General features: G+C 39.1%; 1 protein-coding gene across 4 annotated transcripts in view; it reads right to left on the reverse strand.

Annotated features, from left to right (window-relative positions):
* Positions 1 to 282: 282 nt before the first annotated feature.
* The window catches only part of LOC118573087 (SPHK1 interactor, AKAP domain containing), a 162,072-nt gene continuing 145,231 nt past the window's right edge, over positions 283 to 17,123 (reverse strand). For 3 of the 4 annotated variants that reach the window (XM_036173145.1, XM_036173143.1, XM_036173147.1), the window contains 5 exons: positions 13,398 to 13,583; positions 11,657 to 11,743; positions 9,552 to 9,604; positions 9,278 to 9,462; positions 283 to 1,556 (listed from right to left, as the gene is read on the reverse strand). In XM_036173145.1, coding sequence (XP_036029038.1) covers positions 1,413 to 1,556; positions 9,278 to 9,462; positions 9,552 to 9,604; positions 11,657 to 11,743; positions 13,398 to 13,583 — 655 coding nt within the window. In that variant the 3' untranslated portion in view covers positions 283 to 1,412. The remainder of the gene's footprint in view (positions 1,557 to 9,277; positions 9,463 to 9,551; positions 9,605 to 11,656; positions 11,744 to 13,397; positions 13,584 to 17,123) is intronic. The other variant, XM_036173146.1, reaches the window with a different exon arrangement.

The following is a 17,123-nucleotide window of genomic DNA, read 5'->3' on the forward strand; positions in this document are numbered from 1 at the left end:
CCACTGAGGTCTGAAAAATATTCCTGTCACGGGGAAGGATGGTTATGTCTTACTAGGAAGCTTTCTTGGAGTCTTAGGATGCAAATGATAGAGCAGAACAGTTGATGATAGAGCATTGATGGCCTGGGGCCTGGCTCACATTTAAAGGTATTCAGCCTTAAAAAGAGCAAAAGCATAGTATTTCAGAAGATAGATACTAAACATCTTTTTTATTGAGAAAATAAAAGTGAGTGTAGCATATTTGGTTGGAAAGGAAGAAGACTTTTAGGGTCCACATAGATATTTTGAATTTTCAAAGGAGCACATCTCTGTTATAATTTTTTTAAATGTGATAAAGGCTTCCATATCTCTAATTTATTGTCAATTTCACCTGGCCTGGGAGTCCGCATTTCTGGCTGGCCCTGTCAAGCACAAGGCCATTACCCTGCATCCATCATTATAAATGTCTTTGGAGAAGCATGTAAACTATACAGATGTCAACACAATCATCATACAATCAGCCACCAAGCTTTATGACACTCTACAACTTGAGACAACAATCTCTTCATGGTTTATGAAGCTCTAAGACAACTCAGTATATTATTTAGATGATCTCTTCATAATTTAAAACAAAACAAATGATTTTTTCTCATACAACTCAATACACAAGTATATTTCATCTCTAAAGACTATTATTTGTTTTATTATTTATTTTCAAAAGCTTGTATCTAGGCAAGAATTACATAATAATTTTACCCAAGTAATAAATGTAGTGATGGAAACAAGGTGACCTTGAGATTCCCTTATTTCAGTGAATGACAGTAGTTTTTTGAGGAGCCCAGGGATGATCGGAAGGAGATGCAATACTTATCAGCTGCTGCACATAAATGAAATCACCTCACATGGATTCCGATAACATTGTTGCACGTGTGTTAGTACCCACTGATACTAATCTGAGAATGGAAGTCTTTGACACAAAGGCATGGAAACTCTCAACTATATTCCACATATTTCTTTGGGTGAACACCCCTGTACCTTCTAAGCAAAATGCAACAGAGGTTTTAGCATAATTTATAGAATTATTGTGACCTGATGACATTACAGATCACTCTATATTGTGACATATATGTGAGTGTAGCTTTCCTGGAGGAGGAGCTTGTTATAAACTTTCTTATTTGGGCCCCACTGAAGTATCTCTCTTTGAAGCCGTTCTCATACAAGCTCTTTTCGACAAGCCTGCAGTGATATTGATTAGTACAGACCCATATTTTCTATTCTTTCAGACTTATTTCTTGTCCATGGTACTGGAGCAGATTTTTAAATAGTTCTGCTAATGGGATGCAGTGTATTGACAAAGTTCAGAGCATTTAGCACAAACCACAGTAACTTAAGCTGGGATAGAGGAAGGAAAGTCTTTGTGGGGTGCACCTGACTTATCCTAGTTCTAGGAGCCAGTCAAAGAGACTCGGAGTCCCCTCTTTCTTCTCTGCATGCATTTTGCAGTACTGGACAACTGCATGAAATATATCCCCCACCTTCCAGGACTTCTGATGAATGAGCTTCACAACATCTAGAAACTAAAAGAAGACAGAATTAGGACTCCTATATCACAGCATCTCAACAAACAACCCTTGTATTTATTTATTTATTCATTAATATGTATACAGTGTTTTGCCTGTATGTATGCCTGAATGCCAGAAGAGGGTACCAGATCTCATTATAGATGGTTGTGAGCCTCCATGTGGTTTCTGGGAATTGAACTCAGGACCTCTGGAAGAGCAGCCAGTGCTCTTAACCTCTTGAGCCATCTCTCCAGCTGGAATATCCCTTCTAAAGATGGGCTTTGAGTCTGTGTTTTAGCATCTTTACACTCGGGACATTTTCAAAGATAGTCTGTTTCTCTTTTAGACATTTCAAATGATGAATTCCTTCCATTTTGCAGTTCTTTTATAGTGGAGGACTGGGCAGAATAAGGACAATTCCTCTAAGAGGCAATTTTTTAGGTAGCTAGTGTTTTTTGTTTTTGTTTTTGTTTTTTTAATCTGAGTTAGACTTCTTGCACCAGGATTATAAAACAATTTCTCACTAGATGTGTACATTAGGGAAAAGAAATTGAGTACTAAATTTCTGAGTCACCCAATACTTTCACATTCAATAATGATAGGCACCTCTCCTTCCCCATGCTAAAAGATTAAGCATCATGATGTTTCTCTATAGCAATCATTAAAGGAAAGCAAGGACATGTCTTAGATTTGTCAGATAGTATTGGTAGCAATTTCAGTTGGGTGTGACAGAAAATTCTAGAATGTAGGAAAATGACGGGCTTAGGATTTTTATTGGTATATTCTAAATAAATCACTTTTCTAGGCTGGAAAATGAAATACTGTAACATAAATATTGCCTTAAAGAGTTTTAGATTCTTATAAAGGAAGTCAGATGCTCATTATATCATGGCTACTAATCTCCCTAGAGTAAAGCACCATCTCAGCCATGTTTTTCTATCCTTTGCCTGTAGTAAAGAGATAGTCAATTAATTTGCTGAATGACAGAAAGCATAGGAGGCCAAATGGAATCAAATAGGTTGTAACTTCTTAAGAAATATAGGTAGACATCTGATTTTGAGGATAAGTATTTTTCAGTTTTAGGTAGCATGCATGTTAAAACACAAACATACATACCTATGGTTTGTATGGTTGCTTAATAATTCTCTACTGAAATGAAACTTCATGAAGATGGCTGCAGGTCATAGATTTTGGAGCAAGAAATGACAGCAGCAAGTTTCTACATAAAAGATAGCCACAGGGCTTGTCTACTATCACACAGTGACTGAGAACAGACATGCACATCACTGAGGTGGGATATCCATGACTTCACTTTATTACTTACAACAACTGCAATGGGAGTCTAGCCTATTTGGCTCCACAGGTCTTTGTTGTACTTTTAGAGAAATCACTAGTTGTCTGGGATGCCTCTCCTTTCTGTTTGATTTCTTCCCTGATTCTGACACTTCAGGTACAGATATAACTCCTTCATGGGAAGGCTTTGTTTATAATGCAGATGCCTTGAGGAATGAATGGTCCAGGTGGCTGGTTTATGGAGACACATAGAAATGGTTTTTTTGAGCTGTTACTTACATTTTAGTGTGTATATAAGCTCAGGTCATGTTTTGAATGGAACAAGAGTGCAAACAGGAGGGTTTAGAGTATCAATGACAATCTGAGTAAAGGAGGAGGCTCAGGCATCCGATTAATTCAATTAATCATCCTTTCTTAGCTCTACTGGAAATCTAAGGAATAGACAGGTATCTGTAGCCTGGACATTGAGCTTCTGAGAAGCCCCTAAGAGATGCTCATAGGCCACTGGCTTCTTGCTCAAGCTCGGCCTAAAGGGTCTCACAAAGCCAAGATCTTTTATTAAGGGTACATCTTCTTTCTTCACACACTAACGTCAAGTCAATGAAAAGTCTACATACACTGAATTTGGCATAGCTCCTTTCTGTAAACCCCAGTTTACTGTACCACCACCCTACCACTTCTGTCTCTGAGTCACTGTGTAAGGGAGGACTCCGAAGAAATATTCTTTCCTGAAGCCTCTATGCTTCAAACCTTCCCAGAAGCCAGACTCCAGCTCCTTTCCATCCACTGGGACCTTTGAGAAAGGTCCTTTCAGAGTGTTGATAACCAAAAAATGTTGATGAATGACCCAAAGTGGTTAAAGTGCCCCAGAGTTAGACCACTCAGCTAGTAGATGTAGGATGGCCACTGGCTAGAATGTGTCTGCTGATTTCTAAGGTCAGCCTGCTATCTCAGTAGACCACTGTTATTGTTGTTTTCATTTTTGCTGTTTGCTTTTGTATCTGAGATAGGGTCTTCTTATGGAGCTCTGGCTATCCTAGAATTTATTTATGCAGACCAGGATGACCTCAGATTGATGGTGGTCCTCTTGTTTTAGCCTCCCAGGTACTGGGATCATAGGAGTGTGTCACCACGCTTCCCTAAGGTAGCTTTAAAAAGATGATCTGACACTACTAAATGCAGCAGCTGTACTGATTTAATCTTGGATCCTGAAACCTTGAAACATGTGTGGAGTTGATGAGCATAAAGTTCTTGTGCTTCCTCCATAAAAAATAGTAAACCTGAACGAAGGTGGCAAGTAGACAGGACGTCTCTAGCTCAGTATTGCAGCCTTTCCCCCTTATGGTACTGTGGAGGCCCCCAAAAGTTTCATAGTGAGATCTGAGCTTGCTTTAGTCAGCAGGGCTGCATTAGAGGATGGCTTGACTATGTGCATGGTTACTAGGTGAGCTAGGGAGAGGTCTTTGCTCCACCCTTTGGCATTCCTATAAAAGACCCTTTAGAAGCAAGAGAAGGGCCCTGTAAATAATGATCCAGGCCCTTCCAAGGCGATCCTGTGTTTCTATCTGTTTCTCTCCCCTCTATCCTTCTAATATCTCTTATCCCTCTCTCCTCAAGATTTCCTTGTTATAAAATGTGGGAGCCAGTCTCCCAACTGGGCTCCCACATGGTACTCAGGATAAAATTTAGGATGCTAAGTGCTCTCTCATGAGCTGCATCTTCAATTTTATTTTGAGACAAAGGCTTACTAAATTGCTCAAAGTCACCATGAACTCCTTGACCCAGGCTGAACTTGAATTTCCAGTTTTCTTGCCTTAGACTCCCCAGTAGCTGGGATTTACAAGCCAGCACCATCAGGACCAGTTTATTGTCCTGTTTTTAGAGCTACATTATACTTAGTAATCGACCCCAAAGCTTTCATGAAGCCTGCTCATGTTATGGTCATAATCAGCTTTAGTATGTCAAGGATTTGGATTTTAGCCTGCTCTACGAACAAACAACAGAAATGAAAAAAACTCATTTCTGTACTGACATTTCGGAGTCAACAATAATTAGGATCTTTTCCTGTAGACCACAGTAGACTTCAGACTTTTTTTTTTCAAAAGTTGTATCTTAGGAAACTCAAGATAATCTGTATTGTGTGACAGTTTATCATGAGCAGACTTATCTGGAGAAAAGCACCCCATTGGGTAGCAGACCTTTGAATTCCCAGGTGAATTTTGCAGATTTGATTGTTTACAGTTCATGGTAGAATTCTGAGAATTGCAGCAAGCTCTCTCTCTCTCTCTCTCTCTCTCTCTCTGTCTCTGTCTCTGTCTCTCTCTGTCTCTGTCTCTGTCTCTCTCTGTGTGCGTGTGCGTGTGTGTTTGTGTGTGTGTGTCTGTTTTAAAGACACATTCAATATGCACTTCTGAAAGCTGACACCATCCCTTGCTCCACAACAGAAATTAGATAGCATTAAGCAAGAGTGAGCAGATCCCTCCTTTGTCCCTGAAGTTATGGCCTATCAAACCCTGAGTTTCAACTTGGGTTTGATCCTGGAATTCTAGACTTTCACCTAAGACCTGGGATTTGGGATTTACCTCCAGTGGAGATTCAGAACTAATCAGGAAGATTCTGGATTTAGAAGGCTTTCTGGGGGATGATTCTAACACTCCTGATTTGAGATTTCTGATGAAAGGATTAATGGAAGAAAGTATATTTTGTTTATTAATGAAAAATCTTAGGATCCAATTTGTATGCATCTTTCTCTTTCTTTGTTATGCCTTTGTTTACAGCTGATACTTTAACTGGAGTTTGTTCCCAGGTTGTTGTATGTATGTATGTACGTATGTATGTATGTATGTATGTATGTATGTATGTATTTATTTATTTATTTATTTATTTATTTTAAGGAGGGGATTTGAATCAATAGTCGGTACCATCAATGTTTCCTTTCATTCTCTCTCCACCACTCTGCTTGTAGGATAGAATAAGAAATCAGAGGGGAGGCCATTTCTGCTGACTCACACTTCCACGGAAAGGTAAGGGTCTGTCCATTTTCTCTTTCTTCACGTTCCTTTTTGCACACTGCTTCCAAGAAAAGGAAATGATTCTCACTGCAGGTTTAAAGATAAGCTGTTTGCCATGTTTACTAGGATGCTAGACATTGGCTTAGCTCAGATTCCAGAAGCTCACTGAGATTTTACAGAAGGAAATAGCTGAAAAACAATGATCTCTGCATTAAAAGAACAAACAACCCCTGCCCCCTTAAAAACCCAATAAACCTGACAAGCAGTGAGTTTTAAAAAATGCTTTTTAATAATTATGTTAATGACAGTGTATTTATTTATTATTTACTTATTTTGCCTTCTGTTAACTGGATTAATTTGACATGATGTCAAGGCTGTAGAGAACTAAGTTTGTAAACTATTTTAGGTAACTGAGGTGTTGGAGGTATCAGGAATGATTCCCTAGACAAGTTCCTAGACTTTAAGCAGTTTTTTCCAATGGCTAGATAGAACTTAGGGATTTGAGTTGTGAATGTGTCTTCCAGCTTTTTGTTTTGTGCCAATTTAATTCATGGGTGTGGTTTAGATACCAATTTTTTTGCACCTTTCCTGGATCTCACTCGGTAGACCAGGCTGGCCTTGAACTCACAAAGATCCGCCTGCTTCTGCCTCCTGAGTGCTGGGATTAAAAGTGTGCACCACCACCGCTCACCCCCCCCCCTTTTTAAGGTTTATTTTATGTATGTGAGTGCTCTATCTGCATGTACATTTACATGCTAGAAAGGGCATTAGATCCAACTATAGAGGTTGAGAGCTACCATGTGATTGCTGGGAATTGAACTCAGAACCTTTGGAAGAGCAGTGGTGCTCTTAACCGCTGAGTCATCTTTCTAGCCCTCTAGATGCATCTTGATTTACTTATTTAGAAACACCTTTGCCCTATCTCGATGTGGCTGTTTATAAACTGTGCCCCTTCAGGGTGCTCTAGAGACAGTTGACAATTCTTCCTGAATTTCAATGCAAGCTCTGGGATGGCAGGAACATTTGCTTGTTCTGTTGCCTGGGACCTGGAGCTTAGGACAGTACCCAGCAAGGTGAGGGTCTTCTAGGAATGGTTGATGGATTTTTTGACTGTATGACATTCAAGGGCATGTAGCCTTCTAATGATTGAATAAAATACAAATGAAAGGGGAAGGCTGGGAAATGAGTCATCAGAACCTACAATGCATGGGGCATTAGGAGTCCTTGGAATTTGCCTTTTTTGGGATTCAGTTTTTACTGTCCTTAAGTACCTTCCAGGTCCAAGGCAAAGTCTTCAGGGAGTCTTGAGAATGATGAGCTGTTGTAGTGCTCATGCTGCCCTCCCCACCTTTACCACATGCCTCTGTTTCCACCAAGCAGCAAGGTAGTAAATTGAGTCCACCACAAATAGATGCACATTGACTAACTTAATTGCTGAGGAAATTAAATCAGGATTCCCAGACACAAAGGTCAGGTTTTTGGGTCGAGGATGTAAGTTAGTTCTTAAGAGCCCAGGGTTAAATTCCTAGAACAACACAAACCAGCACATGATTATAATACCAGCACATGGGAGGTTGAGGCACAAAGGTCAGAAGTTCAAGATTGGTGCTGGAGAGGTAGATCAGCAGTTAAGAGCACATACCGCTCTTGTAGAGGGCTCAAGTTCTGTTCCTAGCATTCTTATTAGACAGCCTGTAACTCCAGGTGGTCAGAGATTCTCTTTGGACCTTCAGAGACACTTACACTTACACTCACATGTATATGTCCCTCCCTCAACACACACAATCAAAAATAAAATAGGTTCAAAGTCGTCACCTGCTTCACAGAGAGTTCAAGACCAGTTTGGACTTCATAAGACCTTGCCTCAAACAAACACAAAACAAAGCAACAAAAAGATGTAGGGTATTTGTCTTGGTGCTGAGTGACAGTAGGAAGAAAGCATCTTCTGAACTTAGGGTTTCTTTTCACTGAGAAGACGAGGAACTAAAGAAATGTTGCTGATTTTGCATGCTATCTTTACTGCTCTCTTTTCCACACTCTTAAAAATGGCTACTTAATTACTTGGTTGATTAAAAACAAATAGAATTGAGTCTCAGACCTCAAATACTAGGGAAAGTATACTTAAAGTGTTATATAAGTTTTCTTTATCTAACCAATCCAGTCACAGACAACCAAGGGAGATGCCTGTTTATATCAAAGCCATCGTGTGCAGAGAGCCTTCATTGACTCAGAACAAAACATGGAAATTTTAGTCCTTAAGGCTGCATTATTAAAATTTGTGTCCCTTGAGCTGATTGGCATGAATGTATGAAAGATTATCCAGTGTTTTTCCTGATAACAGGAGTGAAACATAGTAATAAACAAAAACAGACATCTGCTTTAAAATTGAAAACCCGATGGATGTAAAAAAATACCAAGTTAAAATGATGTATTAAGATCTATTAATGCATCAATAGAACAACCCCTGGTCTTGCAACAATGGAGAATTTACTAAACATACATGCATGGAAAGTGACTGCCCCTTTAAAGAAGTGAATTAAATTAAAATCTGTTTAATTAACATAACACCTGAAAATGCACCAGGGGATGCTCTTATTCAGGTAGTTGCTAGAGATACAAAACCAGCCCTTTATGCGAACTGGAAACATTGGCTTCCTGAGAACATTTTCACTTCCCTCTAGTGGACTGAGTCCAACATGAGAGAAGTCCAATGTAATTGTGGATTATGCTCTTTTAGCCCATCTTCTGTACTGGGCAGGCTGGGGTGGAAAGACTGAAGGGAAAGCTTATGACTAGTGAGCCTTGCATCACTTTGCCAACAAAGGAAGGATGATTTAGACGGATGCCTGGGTTGGGTAGGTGGACTTGAACATAAAAAGAAAAAATGGCTGGTTGGAGAGAGGTAGACGTGGGGGAGGGTGTGCGGAATGAGCTCCAGCAGCTAATCTTACAGAGATTTTTGAAACTGCAAGAAGGTAAGGGTTTTATCCTAGGATGCTGGGTTTGGGCACTGCACATTAGAATGAAATTGCACATAAAACAAAACAAAACTGAAGATTGCAATCTTTAATGTTTTTTAACTGAGACAGACACATGTTTTAATAAGGAATTACTTAAGAGTGTTTTGCAGCAAAAATAGAGTTTAGGGATATAACAAAAATACTTTTGAGAACTTTGAAAAAGCTCCTGTCTCCTCAGTTCCTTTTCCCTTTATCACCAACTATTTAAGAAACTGAAGGTCAATGAAGCAGCGATGTGAATGTACCACCACAGCTGGGGACTTGAAAGTCTTCACAAGGTTCTTTCGGTTGAAAGAACTCAAGATTAAACACTCCAAGTTCATGTGGATTAAATAGGCATTCACTGGGTTACCAGCTGAGATAAAGAGCACAAAACTGTGTTGTTATGCCACCCAGACAAGGAACATAGTACCTTTTCAATTTTGCTTTCCTGAGATTTCTTAAAGTAGATGGTAGGGATCCCGAGTTCGGAGGCAGCTATCCACTGCAGAGTGACTCGGAGCTCAGCATCAGGAAACTCAGGCTCCAGGTCAAAGTTGATCACCAGCAGGCTCCTCTGGGGGCTGGCTGCTCTCCCTGGCAGTCCAGAGGCATGTTCTGAACAGATACAACCACAGTATCACTCTGCTTTCCAAAAAGGACACCCCCTGGCAATTGTGTGTCAAAAGGAGGAGAATATGGCTTACCCTTGATCCTTTCTGATTGTTCTTTAAGAATCTCCTTTTCTTCTACTAATTCACTTTGGGAGAAAACAACAGTATATGGTTGGTAATGCTTTGGAAGAAGAGGCTGTAATGGAAGATGAGGTGATGGGTCTTTCTGAGCTACAAACTTCTGTAATGCATTGCATTCGTATGGCTTTCATGGAACAAAGTAGAACCAGGTGGGCGTTACACAGGACAGCTGGGTCTGCGATCAGCATTGCCTACCACCAAAGAGAGGTCCCAAGTATCTTGAATGGCATTAGTTAGGAAAGTTGGGGGGGGATTCTGAGAGTTACATCTTTCTTCTCTTTCCAACTTCCTTTCTATGAACCTCCACAGGGTTGAACAGTGAAAGAGAGATTGGAGGTAAGAGGTTGCAATTTGGAGATTTATCTTTCTGCCTTTTACCTGTTTTTTAATGGACAATCCACAAACTGGAAAACTTAAATATTATAACAGAATATCTCAATAATAGCATCTTTATTCTTTTCCATTATTTTTATTTGGTGAAGATAGAGCAGGCTGGAGATTATTTATCATTAGTGTCTCGTAACCAAACTGAGCCTCTCCTTAGTCATGGTCATGTTTAATATTGGAGGTTTTCTACATGGTGTGTCCTGTCCTTATTTTACAGCCTGTGTGTAGTAGGGAGACCCTGCAAAGGCCCATGAAATAAGGCCATGTAGCTCAGTAGCAGAAAAGAAGTGACCATATTGGGAAGCCTGTAGATGTCCTATATTTTTCTAGTTTCTAGAAATTTGGAATGAGGCTTTTAGAAATGAGTCTTTTGGTGACAGAAGATTTTCTTATAGTCTCTGTTGTTCTCTGTTGCTGTTAAGGTCTGGCTCGTGCATTCCATTGTATGAGTAAATTTCATTAGTGAGGTAAATTTCACTGTGGGAGAGGGAGGGGGGCACCATTCTTCCATTCATACATAATTATTTGAAGGAATGTCAATTTTCTAAGGGTTCAGAGCCACTGACTGATCTCTCTGCAAGTAACATAAATGACCCAGCAAGGGATAGGTACAATTTCTGATATTATGTAATGATAGGCTGCTGGGTAGGGATGGAGGTGATCTTGACTTTCCCTCAATACAAGATTTTCCTGAAGTTATAGTTTCATATTACAAAGAAAGATGGAGAACGTGGTAAGCTAATGTTTCCCAAAGGAGAAAAAAATTAATCTACCACAACGTAATTTTTGTTGAATTTGTTTTCAGTTCTCCTAAGAAAAAAGAGGATTATGGTTTTGTATATGCTTGTGAGTATAAAACAATGCAGGGTTGTGGCAATCTCCAATCATTGAAGAATACACCTATTCAGTAGTGAGATAAAATAAATGAATCTGTAGTTAGCCAGACGGAAATACGTTAGGTATTAGCATTAGAGCAATATGGCTTTATTAGTTCTGAACACCCAAATTATATTCTAAGTTATCATGACCAATCTTAGAATACAATTCAGTGAATTTTCCAGAATAATCACAAATCCTAGCAGTAGTTATGACTACTGCTTCAGGTTGCCCTTCTGGTCTGTGTCAGTTTATGTAGTACATCTTATGCATCTCCAAACACTTTTCTTCTTTTGGTCTCTAAGACTAACCTGTACTGAGAGGATAGAGTTACTTACTGCATGGGGATGACATCTCCCTCATGACAACCATTGACATTAGATTTCTGCCCCCAGTGTCCACAAATGAAGGAGAAGCCACTCATAACTAATTTAACTGAAATGACTGTACTCTAGAGGAAAGGTTATTGAATAGTCTTCTAAGGGAGAGACATGGTACAATTTGAATGATTTGTTTGTTGTTTCTGTAAATCAAAATAGGTAAGATAATACATACTTCTGAGTATATTGGTAAGCTTTATCTGCAATGGCTATTTTGTAAGGGACACATCTGAAACCAAGAAAGCAGGCAGTGATGGGTTGGGGCTTATTCTAGGCCTTAGCACTCTGGTGACATGGAACCACAGTGGCACAGACATAATGAGTCGGTGGCTGGGCACCACCTTCATGATGGCGATGGGTTGCCAGATGGAATAGCAGTGGTACCGTCAGTCGCTGAGTCACATGGCTACTTACTTAATCATGGGAGAAGATGATATGCTTTCCTGATAAATGTCCAGGTCCGTAATGCCAAGACTGCTAGTGGCACTACTGTTGCCATTGCTGACAAAGCAAAAGTTTACATATTAATGCCTGTCTCCACCCTTGGCCACACTGCTGACACTGATGTTTGATTGTAGGGGGGGGGTTCCTTCATTGTTCCCCTGGGCACTATTGGTTTGTCTCTGACCTTCTGCACTGGTATTGGTGTTGGAATAAATTACAGGAAGACATAAGGTAGAAGCTAAACATGCTTATGACAGTATTCCTGATAATAATTTGTAATTTCTGAAGTAGTAAAGAAAGAGGGTATTCATCAAGAGGACCTTTTGCTATTGGTCATGCTTACACAGTTGAATATACTTCTGAAAATTTGGCCACTGAAAATGCCCTAATGCTTTTCTGTCTGCTCTTTGTATCTAGAAAGAAGCCAGGGATCCACAGTCTCCATTTTTACATGGAGGATTTTCCTTAGCGATATTTCATAGGATTCCATAGAACAAACATTTAACTTCTTGTTTTCCTAGAGGACTATAGATTTTTCAAATATAAAGTTGGGTAAGGTTTTTCAACCTTAGAGAAGGAGCAACATGTGACATCTGTGTCTCAGAGAGAAAGAATATTGCATATAATGTCACTATTATAAGTTACATAATCAACATATGATTTACTTAGGAGCCTGGAATATATTCTCTGAAACATAGTACCACTGAGACAATTTTTAGTACTTGTGAAATAGAACCTATCCAATTTTTACCAGACATACTGAATCCCCTCACACGCTCTGCATTTTCTAACAAGATCTCTTTCTTTCAAGCTGGGTTTTGCAGTAGTGACTGTAGTAGTGTGTCATGTAATGGGGCGTTGTTCCTTTAAGAATTGTGTGAGTCACCTAGAAGGCTCTCTCAACCTGGAAATTCTTGTCTGGAGTTTGAGGCAAAGCTCTGGAGAAAGATACAGTCTCAAAGCTGACACTCAATGTCCAAAGATTCACGTTATCATTTTTTCTCTGTTTCATGGGAGTATTTGAAATTTGAGACCACTTATTTAATGTAAAATGTTTTTAAATCTTAGTTTGGACTGCCAGAAAGAGAACTTTTGAGATCTTTTATCTACACCCAGATGTTTCAGTCTCACTTTCCAGGGGCCTCTCTGGGCAGACTGTGGTCTTAATGGGTCTAAAAGACTTTGGACACACAAGATTGTTTTAGTGGTCACAGCTAGATGCCCCTTTCTAGCTTTTCCAGAAACAATATAGAGAGAGGGTAGGGAAGATAAAGGAAGGGACCAGTCATGGCAAGCAGCACAACCCAGTGTGGAAACTCTGGGTTTCGTGTAACCCCAGCTTGGGCTGCATCTGAAACACAAATGGACCAGGAAGACAGTTCTACCTCGCAAACGGTAACATCAGCTTCCATTAAAACAAACACACATTTCTTAGCACTGAATGCACTTTCTGTGATTTTTGGGAAAGAGAACTCAGCTAACTTTTACACGTGGCCAAGGTAATTCAAGTTGTAACTGTAACTAGATATTGAGATAGCTTTTAGCCCAAATCATGATAGGCACAGACCTTGGTCAACAGGGGGCTTCTACTCTTTTCTTTTCTTCCTCGCTTTTCTGTTAAGGGCACCTGGCACTTAACTATCCACATGCATTTTGGAATCTTTATTGAGGCCGACTTCCTTAGGAAGCCAATAGAAGGGGAACTATGTACCTCATGGACCGCTCGCTGAGCTGCAGAAAGCTACTTGTGTCGTCTGGGTTGTCGTCTTCATTGACCAGTTGGGACCAGCTGCCTGTACTCTCCTCGCTGCTACTCAGAGGGTTGGGGGACTCATCCGGGGCTCTGGCTTCTTTCAAGACTTCTGCTTCTGATTCCACTCTGTTCTCAAGGCTGTCACTGTAAACATCAAGATATTATGACCAAGAGAGGAGGTGAAACATTGGGTTGTTCTCAGAGCCCACACTGGGCACCCATAAGCCTGCATCTCCACACACCAAGCATGATGCTGGACTCCATGGAGTCTTACTGTAGGTGGCCACTCCCTTTGATGCCGGATACCACACTTTCCTCTCATGATTAAATGCCACCAGCTTTCTTGTATCTTCCACTTATCATTGTCTACTGACTTTATTTAAAATAGGTTGAAAGGAGTCAATGAGGTATAGTGGTGTTTATCTTTTTATGTATGTATGTATGTATGTATGTATGTATGTATGTATGTATGTATGTATGTGGGTTAGGGACTTGTGGAGGTCAGAGGGAAACTTGAGGTAGTTGGATCTTGCCTTCCAGCTTGTGGGCATAGGCCTGGTAGCAAGTGCCCCCTGACAACACTGTAGATAGGGATAGTATTGTGGTGTGGCTGTCCTTAGTGTGTCCTCCCACTTAATATGACTGGCTTTCCTTCCTACAATATTAAGATTTGAACTGGGTAAAAGAGAGAGGATGGTGTGGTCAAGGAAATAGTATTTAGTTACAAAAAAATGTATGAATGAACTAACTATGAGAATGAGGGAGAGGCTCTGGCCCCATTTATTCACCTAGTTGAAAATCAATTTTGAGCCCAATTCCTTATAAATTTAGGACATTATACTATAAAAAAATTCACTTAAGGATATTTCTTGCTAAAAAAGGAGCTGAGTCCTAGCGACTGACATGGAATATCCAGGTTAACAAATAAGTCTGTCAGCACATTTTATTTTATCTCAATTTCATGCTCTATTTACAGCAAACCTCACATCTGTGCCATAAAATGGAAATTCAGAGCCAGTAATGATTACCCAGCATGCTAGCTTTTGTTTGCTTTTTGGAGAAGCTTATAGCTTGATTATTTGTTGGTACACAAAGGTGTGATGCTGATGTAGATCATCTGGCAGCCTCCATTACTGTCCAGTTTCCATGTTAAAAACAAGCTGGAATGTTCTCCTGATTTTTATCTCAGACGCCTATGTAACATCTGTATCACAGTTGTAAGATTTCCTTAGGTGAGTTTTTCTTTTAACGTGACCTAACTGTGCTTATTGTAAGTCATCATCATAAATAGAAAGTAGAAATCACTCGGCACAGGTAGAAGGCAGCAGTTTAAACAGGCAGGTGCTGCCATGCAGTTGTTACCATAGAAAATCCTTTGAAATGAGAAGTGACAGCAGACATTTTTACTTCTTACATATTTTACTTGAATGTTAAATGAATATATGTGCAAATATTCACCAGTCTCTTGAGGTAAAAAGAGTGTTTAGATTTTTATTAATTTTTCTCCCTTTATTTTTACAATCATTGACATACATTTCCATTTTGATGATTTATTTTCAGCTATTTTTTAAAAAAATTAATTTGATAACCCTTTAAAAGATTTTTATTGCATTAATTTGTTTATTCTGTGTAAGTGTGTGGGTGAGCCTGTGCCACAGCATGGGTGTGAAGGTCAGAGGTCAATTACAGGAGTTGGTCTCTTTCTAACATGTGGGTCCTGGGGGGGTCAAACTCAGGCTTTACCCACTGAGCTACTGCATTGTCCCTTCTCTTTTCTAGTTTTTAAACAATGGATACTTAGTGCCTAGATGATAACTGTTCTGTTTTAAAAACCAGAAACATTTAAAAGTATAGATTCTTTCCTAAATAGCATTACCATCCCATCACAAATTTTAACAAGTTTATTTCATTTGAAGTTTATTTTAACTTCCCCTGTGAACAATAGATAATTGGTTAATTTCTAAATATAACAATGTCTAATTGTTATGGAAGATTTTGTATACGTCTTTTATCATTAAATTTTGGGTTAACTCCAGTGTGATGAGAAAATATATTCTTTATGTTTTAAATTCTTTTATTGACTTGCTTTTTGGCCTATGATACATCTTGACGAATGTTTTAAGTTCACCTGAAAAAAAAAATGTATACTTTGCTGTTGGGATAGACTGTTCTTAAATTGTATAGATTAGGTTGGTTGTGAATGTTGGTCTTTTTTAAAATCAATATTTTAATAAATGTTTGAGAATTTCATACAATGGATTTTGAATGTATTCACCCTCCTCCTCTAATCCCTCCCCTTCCTCCCTCTCCATTTTTTCACTTCTCCCTCCCAACTTTGAGAAGTCTTCCTCTTCTTATCCCTTCTTTTCCCATGAGTTCAGCTTGTTGCCCAGCTGGGTCTTGGGTGTGATGACTGCTCTGGTGTGTGGCCACTTTACTAAGGGTCACATCAATAGAAAAAAAGAAAGCCAGCTCTCCCCCTCCCAGAGGCTCTTCATCCAGTGGTGGGATTTTTCTCCACTTGACCCCTTATGTGCTGGGATTTTGTCATGATGGAGCTTGAGCTGGACTTGTGTGCATTGTCTCATTTCGGAGTTCATTATTGACATGTGCCCTATTGTGTCTGAAAGTTTCTCTTGTAAATACACACACACACATTTATAGCATGTTTACATATTTTTATTATTTCATGAATTATTAAGAGAAAAATGACAAATTTCCAGTATGGTGCTGTGTCTGTTTTTCCTTCTAGCTTTTAAAATTATCATTTGATGCTTTGCTACTTAGGTGGTTTTGTATACAACAAGATTGTCTTTTGGATGGATTGACCTGTTACCTTAGAAAACACCATTATCCCGGATAATACTCTTTATCCTGAGGGCTATTTGGCCTTTAAAAATCTTTTATTTTCTATCCTTTTACTCTTGACCCATTTGCATCTTTATATTTCAGGTCATTTTTTGCACACAGATTATGCTAGGGTTTTGCTTTCTTATGCAAAAGGATAACCTCTGACTTTTAACTGAAGGGTTTAGATCATTGATAATTAATGTGACCATCAGTTAGGCTGGGTTTAAATATATAATCTTGTTTTATATTTGTCCCATCAGGTCTTAGTTTCTTTTGACCCTTCACTCCCGATTCCTCTTAGTTAACTGATCAAGTTTTAGACTTTCATGTTTATCTCAGGTATTGACTTATAACTGTAATTCTTTGTTTCACAGTTTGAGTGGTTATTGCAGAATTTTTGACATTTATATGCAATGTATAGCTTACATTATAACACTGACATGATGGATGACCTGTACCCAACATACTTCTGTTTTCCCTCTCCTATCCTTTATACCATAAGTGACATATATTTCAGTTTTTCATATACCATAAAATAAACCTCTTGTACTTAAAATAGTATATTTTGAAGAAATGCAAAATAAAATGAGAAGACTGTGTTTTACATCAGGCTACCCTGCTACTCTTTGTGACTTTCTTTGTTCCTTTATCTATATTCAAGTCACTGTCAATATTCCATTCATCTACCAACTTCCACTAACATTATTGTATAGCCTCTTAGTAGTATAGTCTCTGAGATTTTGATGGAACAAAATGCTTTTTTGAGGCTTTATTTAATTAAAATTATTCAGTATGTGCTTGCCATGGCATATATATGGAGGTCAGAGGACATCT

The sequence above is a fragment of the Onychomys torridus genome, chromosome 23, assembly GCF_903995425.1.
Source record: "Onychomys torridus chromosome 23, mOncTor1.1, whole genome shotgun sequence".
NCBI classification, from domain to species: domain Eukaryota; kingdom Metazoa; phylum Chordata; class Mammalia; order Rodentia; family Cricetidae; genus Onychomys; species Onychomys torridus.